A 10,000-nucleotide genomic window follows, 5' to 3' on the forward strand; every position below is an offset into this window, starting at 1 on the left:
ATAATATTTCCATACATTTAAATGTCTTTCCGGAATAAAGATCTCCTTGCTCTCTATAGGCATTGGTGACCTTTTTTTCGTATCAAAAATATTTTAAAATGGCTTTATCCTTTTTCGATCCCCAATTCATCCCCAGTTATAACAGCAAAGTGAAAAATTAACCTTTATAACAGTTTTTTTTTATTTGGAATAATAATGCCATTTTTCATGTTTCTTTTTCTAAGACAACCCCCCCCCTCCCTCCCCCCCTCTTTATTGCGTCATCCGGACACTGACCTTTACTTCCCTGTTCATTAGGGAAATGTTAGGAAAGCAGTAGGTATATTCTTATCAAACGATGCACGGAATCCTTTCTGTTCAAAGTGAGTCAGGCGGGAGCTTGACTTGTGTCAACACGGTTTTCGAATTAAGCTTTTATGTGATTTCATGTTAATTTTCAGGCTTGTGTAAAGATACCTACATATGTACATATATACACACAGACATAAAGAAAGACAGACAGACAGACAAATATATAAGCATACACACACACACAAATACACACACACATGTTTACGGTGTATGTGTGTGTGTTTGTGCCTGTGTGTGTATCAGATCTGATTTATAGATCTATTAAATGTGTTGTTGTTATCAATGGTAAGTCAAATGTCTTTGTAGCATCACAATGCAAGCACATTATTTTTTTCTTCGTATAATTTGTGCTTTTATTACTATTTCTATCAATATAACCACTGTTGATCCTTTCTTTGTTATCGTTAATCTTGGCAGTGATTACATTCATATAATTTTATCATTTTATTTATCATTTCATATCATTGATGCTATCATTACTCTTGCTAACATTTTACATTCTTTATCATCACCAGCATCATGATCATCATACTTCAGTTTCAAGAATCGTTGTTCATCATTCTCATAACGCTGATCATCAAAACATCATGAATCATCATCCATCCTCACCAACGCTAGTACAGCTACCATCATATTTTCAATTTTCTTCCGTAAATTTTCAATAACGTCCTCCTGATGATTTTTAATGCGTCCAGAAAAAATCCTCACACTTTATTGCGTCATCCGAACACCGAGCCTCATTTTCCATGTTAATAAGCGCGTGTTATGGGCCACAGCAGGTTATTCTCCTTAGGGCCACACGCAATCGGCAATTATACACACAGAGGGCGAAAGTAGCTGAAAAAAGGGAGACTGGTGCGGAGGAAATTACATTATTTCGTATTCGTTTTGTCACTTATTTAGGTATTTATTTATTTATTTATTGCTTTAATGATTTACGTAACCATTCATTCATTTATTTGTTTATGTATCTATCTATTTATTTATCTGTGTATCTATCTCTTTATTATTTTTATTTCATTTTTTTTTTCTAAAACTTTTTATCATTTTTATTTCTTTTCTTTTTTTTGCAAGAAAAGATTGGTATCCCTTGACATGAATAACATGTTGTTGATTTAGTTCAAGTGCAACAGAAGCCTTCTTGATTGGTATGTCGCTTTTTTAAACTTTTGTCGCACTTTTTTTTTCTTAGTGAAAATATATTGATTGTGATTGCTGCGTTTTTAACTGACGTATTTTGTGCGAAAAAGAGAGGTATTTTAAACTGGTTTGATTGTTTATTAAATTAACAGCGCTTTCCACTTTCCTCAATATCTGTTTATTTGTGCATCCCTATTTGGTTAGAGCAGTAGAGCTCTTACAAGTATACCCGTTCACACACATACGCACACACACACACACACACACACACACACACACACACACACACATACACACACACACACACACACATACACACACACACACACACACACACACACACAAACACAAACGCATACACATACACATACACATACACATACGCACACACACACACGCCCACACGCACGCCTTATTGCCCCCTTGATTAACATCTAGGGCTCCAAACTAGGGCACCCTCACACCAGGGCCTCAAACAGGTAACCCTTATTTCAAAATATAAGTCCTCAAACGTGGATTTTTAAATAAGTGCTCGCAATCAGGGACCGTATTTTGTAAATTGGGTTTTCAGACTCTCGAGCCTTCGTTTTAGAAGCTGATGTTTTATCTAAAGTTAAATGAATTCAGCAATGCAAAATACTGAACTCAAGATTTTTTTTTTTTTTTTTTTTTTTTTTTTTTTTTTTTTTTTAGCTGCCTCCCTATATTAGACTATAGATTCATCCTTCCCTGCATCATCAGAGCCTCTCGTATCGGAGTCCTCAAAATTAATTTCAATGACGCGCAGGCTGCATTTGCCATATTCGTAATGTTAACATTTATCACAAAAAAATACGTTTGTATGAGCCTGGTCTATAAAACGGTATTGCATAAGTGAGACGGAGATAGAGAGACAGAGAAGGAAAGACAAAGAAGAGAGAGAAAGAAAAAGACAGAGACGAGAGAGATAAAAAAAGACCGAGAAGAGACAGAAAAAAGAGACAGAGAAGAAAGAGAAAGAAACAGACAGAGAAGAGAGGGAGAGAAAGAAACAGAAAGAGAAGAGAAAGAGAAAGAAACAGACAGAGAAGAGAGAGAGAAAGAAATGAGACAGAATAGGGAGAAATAGAAGGACAGAGAAGAGAGAGAGAGAGAAAGAGACAGATAAGAGAGAGAAAAGGACAAACAGAGAAGAGAGAGAAAAAGACAAACAGAGAAGAGAGAGCGAAAAAAAAACAACAGACAGAGAAAAGAGAGAAAGAGAGAAAGAGAAAAGAGAGAGAAAGAAAGAGACAGAGGAAAGAAAGCAGAGAGTTTGCGTGTGTCCAATTGCGTGCGAGTATATGCAAACGAAGAAAATAATCTTAATTCATTCTTTCATACAATCATATAACCTTCAACTTTAACATATTTGCCATTTGCACGTTTATTAGTATGTTCTAATGGTTGTTGCATATTGCATGTGCAGCTACAATGAACACCTCTCGAAGGAAAAAAAAACACTTTTTGCATATTGTAATACATACTGAAAGCAACCTGTATTGTTATGATGAAATTAATTACGTGTAATACAGTGACTCACATAAAAATCACCAATTGAAGTGCAATGCAACGTTGTTATGTATTTCATGATATACATTTGAATAGTTTTAATTGAAATGGAAATTAAAAAAAGGAAAATAGAGAGAAAGCGTTAGAAAAGGAGGGAAGGGTTAGAGAGAAGTGAAAAGAGGATGAAGAATGTGGAGAAGAAAAAGAAAAGTAGGAGGAAGAATAAGAATGAGAAGAAGAAGATGAGGAGGAGGAGGAGGTAGAATAAGAAAAAGAAGAAGACAGAGAAGAAGGATGATAAGAGAAAGAGAACAGAAGAAATAGGCGAAAAAAAAGAAAAATAGAGGAAGAACAAAAGAAAAAACGAGAGAAAGAGAAAAAAGAAAGAAAAATAGAAGAAGGCAGAAGAGAAGGATGACAAGAGGAAAAACCGAAGAAATAGGTTAAAATAAGAAGAGAAAAAGATAAGAAAAGCGGAAGAAGAAGAAGAAGAAAAATGAGGAAAAAGAAGACGGAAAAAAAAGAAGTGGAAGGAGAAGACGCTAAACAAGAACAGAAAAAAGAGGACGGGGAAGAGAGAGAGAAAAAAAAAAAAAAAACGAGAGAAAGAGAAAAAAGAAAGAAAAATAGAAGAAGGCAGAAGAGAAGGATGACAAGAGGAAAAACCGAAGAAATAGGTTAAAATAAGAAGAGAAAAAGATTAGAAAAGTGGAAGAAGAAGAAGAAAAATTAGGAAATAGAAGACGGAAAAAAAAGAAGTGAAAGGAGAAGACGCTAAAAAAGAACAGAAAAAAGAGGACGGGGAAGAGAGAGAGAAAAAAAAAAACGAGAGAAAGAGAGGATAAAACGAAGAAAAAGAGTTAGAATAAAAAAAAAAAAACGAAAAAGAGAAGAAAGAGAAAAGGGATAATAAGAGGAAAAGAAGAAATACGCGAAAAGAAGAAGAGAAAAGGAGAAAAGTGAAAAAAAGAAGTGGAAAATAGGAAAAAGGAAGACATAGAAGACGAAAGAGAAGAAAGAAAAAGAAAAAATGAAATTGAAAAAGGAAGAAAAGAAGAGGAAGAGGAAAAGAAAGGACAAAGAGAGAAAGAAGCTGTTAAGATAAAAGGAGAGAAAATAGAGAACAAAGACAGAAACAAAAAAAGGAAATTCCACGTAAGTTACACGTGTCAAAGAGTAACATCCCTGTCATCTGGGCGAAGGAGAAGCCGTAAATGTGTCACGCCTAAAAGCAGTCTTTTGTAGCTCACTCGCACAAAAAACAAAAAACAAAGAAGGGAAGAAACAAACAAAAAAATTATAAAAATATTCGCACAAAAAGAAAGAAAGAAAGAAAGAAAGAAAGAAAGAAATTAGATGTTCATTAGCACAAAAAACAAACAAACAAAGAAGGAAAGAAACAAAAAAATAATAACATTCACAAAAAAAGAAAGAAAGAAAGAAAAAAAGAAATGTTAATTCGCACAAAAAAAGAAAGTAAAAAAAGAAAGAAAGAAAGAAAGAAAGAAGGAAAAAAAAGTTATTCTCTCAAAAAAAAAAAAAAAAAAAAAAAAATGCGGCAGGACAAAGAGGCTAAGTATTCTGCCACCCACTTTGCTTGGCGTTCGTGTCTGAGCGAAAACGGAGGGAAAAATGAGTTTATTCATGTACTTTTATGTACTTATTGTTAAAAAGAATCGATGAGAATGAATAATTATTGCTAGGTGTTCCGATTTTATATTTGTGTTTTATTCTGTAGATGTGATTTGCAGGAAAATATCGAAGTAAATTGAAAGATTTCAGAATGATGTAAATAGCTAATCGGAGCTAATCGTTGTATTTTGAATACGTGAAACGGTATAGTAGCATATTAGCATATTACAGACATGGAAAAGAAGCTGCAATTACGGAAATGATTTAATTGTAAGTGTTTAAATTCCGTTTTTGTGGTCTTTCAAAGGTCAGCGTTCGAGAAGAAAAGTAATCTGTATAAAGTTCTATATTGTAGCTGTGATATGATGTGCGGATGATGGTAACAATAGTAATATTAGTAAAAGTATAACTATGACGATGATAGTGTAACAATAACCAATAATATGACGTTGATAATAATAACAATAGCATCAACAAAACAACAACAACAGCAGCAATAATGATAATAATAAAGTTGATGATAATGATAGCAATATTAATTGTAATAGCAGAAGTAACAATGACTGCGTGTAACGAAAAAACTAGTACTAATGCCAACTTTAACTTTATATAGTGTCATAACACTACTAACGGTAATAATTAACAGAAACGTGACAATAAATAACAGGCGTAATAACAGGCGTACATTGAATATCCGAGAAGCAATATCTCGCAGCAAACTGTACTGTAATACTGACCGTTCTCACTGTCTCGTTAACATAAGCCATTGATTATTTACTATCGTTTGAGATTCACACAGCCCGAAGATTAATTCCGGGTTGCGCTTCAGATTATCTTTAATGATACATTTCGTGTTATACTTTGCATTGATTATTAATGCGCGTTCTTGGTTACTAATTCCGAGTTGTATTTCAAATTATCTTTTATGACAAATTAAGTTTTAGATTATCCAGCAAGTCGGGTTATGCTTTAAGTCCGGTTTGTGCTTTAATAAGACAATCTGGATTAAATTTTAGGTGTCTTGTTTAGACTAAATTACAGGTCTTGGTTTGAAGCCCTCATTAAGTGAGCCCACTTGTTATGACCTATTGCATTCAAAGTCACCTCTATTAAGACTAATTCCGGGTTGAGTTTTAAACACACGTTTAGACTAATTTAGGGTATACTTTACGCCACTTGCGAGTTTAATGCCGGGTTGCGTTTTAGATCACCTGGGATGACTAATTCCGATTTGCGTTTTAGACCTCCCGTTCTACTAATCGTAAGGTATGTTTTAACCACCTGTTGAGATTAATTCCAGGTTACGTTTTAGACACCACGCTATTTCCAGGTTAGGTATAAGCGAAGTGAAGTTTCAAGTCTGACATAATAATAGAATATGAAAATAGTATGATAACCATAACAACAATTACAAAAACAACAATAACCACAGCAACGATAACCATTGTTCCGTATTTTTTCTCCTCTTCGATACTATCCTTAATCCGTCGTTATATCTTAAGAGCTTCAACTTGCATTGAGGATTACATACATAAATACATTGTTGCTTCTTACTTCTCATAAGTAATGGGGTATCCGACTTAATCAAACTTTGCACTGGATGAAAGTTGCTGATTTGGTCTACTAATTGGGCGTTTAATTAATCAGGAGTCTTTTCTAGTCGTATTCAGAAGCTCCGTTTTGCATTATTTTTATTTATTTATTTATTTTTTATCGGATTGTGTTTCTTTCCACGTCTGTTATTAACGTCTTTCCTTCTCTCCCTCCTTCTTCCTCCATTCATCCTGTCCTCTCCCTCCCTTCTCTTCTGTCATTTCCCTATTTCTCTCCCTCTCTTACTCCTTCGCCCTTTCCCTCTTTGTCTCTTTCTCGCCTTCCTTCCCTCTCTTACTTACTTTCCCAACTTCTTTCTTTCTTTTTAGCTATCCCTACCTCACTCACTTTCTTTCTTTGTCTCTCTCCCTCTCTTCCTCCGCCTCCGTCATTCAAACTCCTTCTCTCCTTTTTTTCACTCCTTGCCTCCATCTTTTTACTTCCCTCTCTCTTCCTCTCTCTCTCTTTTCTCTCTCTCTCTCTCTCTCTCTCTCTCTCTCTCTCTCTCTCTCTCTCTCCTGGCTTCTCTTCTCTCCATCTCTTTCACCCCTGCGTCTCCTCCTAAATTTCTCCCTCCTTTCTTTTTTCCTTTTCTTCTTCTTTTCTTCTCTCCCTCCCTCTTTCCCTCTCTTCCTCACTCCCTCTTTTCTTTCTTTTTATTCTTTTTATCCATCTTTCCTCACTTCCTTTCGCAATCTTTTCCTTCCTATTTTCCTTTCTTCCTCTTTCCTTTTGTCCCTTCCTACCTCCCTTTTTCCCTCCCCCCTTTCCCTTCCTCCCTCCCTCTTCCCCTCCTCCCCCTTTCCCCTCCTCCCTCCCTTCCCCACACGTTCCTCCCAGCATTCAAAGAGCTGAAGAGGCCCGGTGCGAATCCGCGGGTATAAAGAGCTTTTAAGAGCCCGAGCCGTGACACAGGGCGGGTGCGGGTGGCAAGATGCTTTTGAAAATCTCCGAGCATCATAATTCTGGGGAAAGATGGTACGTCGTTTTTTGTCTCGCGCTCTCTCTCTCTCTTCCTTTCTTTATCTCTTCCTCCCTTTCTCTCGGAGGGCGATCTCTTTTTCTTTTTCTTTCTCTCGGAGGGTGATTTCTCATACGTTTTTTTTACTCTCGGGGTGATATCTGTCTCTGTCTGTCTGTCTGTCTGTCTGTCTGTCTCTCTTACTCTCTCTCTCTCTCTTACACTCTCTCTCTTTCTCTCTCTCTCTCTTACTCTCTCTCTCTCTCTCTTACTTTCTCTCTCTCTCTTTCTCTTTCTCTCTCTCTCTCTCGTCTCTCTGTTTCTGTTTCTCTATTTCTTTCTATCTCTCTCTCCCTCTCTATCTCTATCTCTCTCTCCCTCCCCCCCCCTCTCTCTCTCTCTCTCTCTCTCTCTCTCTCTCTCTCTCTCTCTCTCTCTCTCTCTCTCTCTCTCTCTCTCTCTCTCTCTCTCTATCTCTATCTCTCTCTCCCTCCCCTCTTTCTCTCTCTCTCTCTCTCTCTCTCTCTCTCTCTCTCTCTCTCTCTCTCTCTCTCTCTCTCTCTCTATCTCTATCTCTCTCTCCCTCCCCTCTTTCTCTCTCTCTCTCTCTCTCTCTCTCTCTCTCTCTCTCTCTCTCTCTCTCTCTCTCTCTCTCTCTCTCTCTCTCTCTCTCTCTCTCTCTTGATATATATAAACATTATGATAAATTAAAACCTCGGTCTAGAAATAAATTCTATTGCATATAACTATATTTTGCATCATCGTCTTTCAGCCAATGCTATTATACAGAACCCGGATCTCTATTGTCACAATGATATCAAGTCAAGCTCGATTTATCCTTGCTGGAATAACTTAATCATATTAATTTTAGTAACTTCAAGAAATCGGTCCATTGCTTTTCTACCTTTCGTTATCTGTTTCTGTTATTATTCTTATTTATTCATCATTCTGTTTCCCTCCTCTTTCTTATCTATCACTGGCTTCCGTCCGCCCCGACTTGTTCGTATGTTCATTGTCTAGGTAACTTATTGGTGGTAATAATAGTAATAACCATAATGTTGATAATAATAATATCATTAATTAGTAGTAGTAGTGATTGTTATTATGGATATCATTATTATCATTATCATCATTATTATTATCATTATCATTATTATTGCGATTATTATTATTAATACTATCATTATTATTATTATTATCATTATTATTGCTATTATTATTATTATTATTATTATTATTATTATTATTGTTATTATCATTATTATTGTTTTTATTGTTGTTACTATTATCATTATAATTATCGTTATTATTACTGTTATTATCGTTTTTATCACCATCGTTATTATTATTATCATTATTATTAATTTCACTTTTATTATTATTACCATTATCATCATTATCGTAACTTCTATCATTATTATCATTATTATTAGTTTCATCACTATTATTATCATTATTATTATCATTATCAATATTGTTATTATCATTATTTTCCTGATTACCATTTTGTTATCATAAAGACAATAGTAGTAGAACGATAGTAGTAGTAATAATAATAACATAAGTAAAAATGATAAACATGATAATGATAACTTTAGCTATGCTTACATTATCTTTTTTGCATCGTCATTATAACTATCACCGTTGTCATCACATCATCACTGTCATACTAAGCAACATCATCATTATCATTATCACCATCATCACTATCCCTATCATAATCATTATAGTTGTAATGACCCTAACTATCATCATCGTTTTAAAAGTCTTCGTAATCATCGTCATAATCATCAAAATTACCACCGTAATTAACACCATTATCACTATCATCACTTATTATAGTAGTTTTCTTGCAAATTATTTTTATCATTATTATCATCATTATCATTATTATTATCATTAACCTCCCTATCAGTACCAACTTCACTCTCACCATCACCACCATCCTCCCTCACTATCCTCACCATCACCACCAACCTCACCCCCCCCATCTTCACCATCACCACCATCCTCAACCCCCAATCCTAACTATCACCACCATCCTCCCTCACTATCCCCACCATCCTCAACCCTCCCCCTTCAACATCACCATCATCCTCCCTCACTATCCTCACTATCCCCACCATCCTCAACCCTCCCCCTTCACCATCACCATCATCCTCCCTCACTCTCCTCACCATCACCACCAGCCTCACCCTCACCACCCTCACCATGGCCTCACCTTCTCCCCAATGAGCTGCGTTATTGATAATCTATATGTCTCGCAACCGAAAATGTCCTCTTCTTCAGGGCCATAATTTTCTCTGATGGAATTATGCAAATTTCCCTATCCGCTAATGGAACCCTTAATTATTCTTTATCATATGAATATCTATTTTTTTTTTTTCTTTTTCGTTTTTTTGGGTGTTATCATTATGACTATTAGTACTATCATTATTGTCATTAGTCTCGTGGCGACGATGATGATGATTATGATTATTATTAGAGTTGTAGTTATTATTAGAATTCGTAGTAGTAGCAGTAGAAGTAGAAGTAGTAGTAGTAGTAGTAGTTGTTGTTGTTGTATTTGCTGTAGTTGTTGTTGTTGTTGCTGTAGTTGTAGTTGCAGTTGTTGTAGTATCATTATCTGTATCACTACTATTTATATTTCATTGCGATTATTATCATTTTAGAATTCCTTTGGATCGTGTTTCATGCCATTTTCTTGTTATTTTCTTGTCATTGAATGCGTTATTTTGGTATTTTTTTCATTACACATCGATTTTCTTCCTTTTTGTCCTATTTATATTCTCG

The 10,000-nt window shown here is 35.3% G+C and overlaps 1 protein-coding gene across 1 annotated transcript in view; it reads right to left on the reverse strand.

The window, feature by feature from the left end:
- Positions 1 to 2,197: 2,197 nt before the first annotated feature.
- Positions 2,198 to 10,000, reverse strand: part of LOC125047931 (golgin subfamily A member 6-like protein 22) — a 28,876-nt gene continuing 21,073 nt past the window's right edge. Inside the window, exons 5-7 of the mRNA XM_047646479.1 lie at positions 7,076 to 7,183; positions 5,825 to 5,934; positions 2,198 to 2,279 (exon numbers count right to left, since the gene is read on the reverse strand). Coding sequence (XP_047502435.1) covers positions 2,198 to 2,279; positions 5,825 to 5,934; positions 7,076 to 7,183 — 300 coding nt within the window. The remainder of the gene's footprint in view (positions 2,280 to 5,824; positions 5,935 to 7,075; positions 7,184 to 10,000) is intronic.

Source organism: Penaeus chinensis, chromosome 42 (genome assembly GCF_019202785.1).
Source record: "Penaeus chinensis breed Huanghai No. 1 chromosome 42, ASM1920278v2, whole genome shotgun sequence".
Lineage (NCBI taxonomy): Eukaryota > Metazoa > Arthropoda > Malacostraca > Decapoda > Penaeidae > Penaeus > Penaeus chinensis.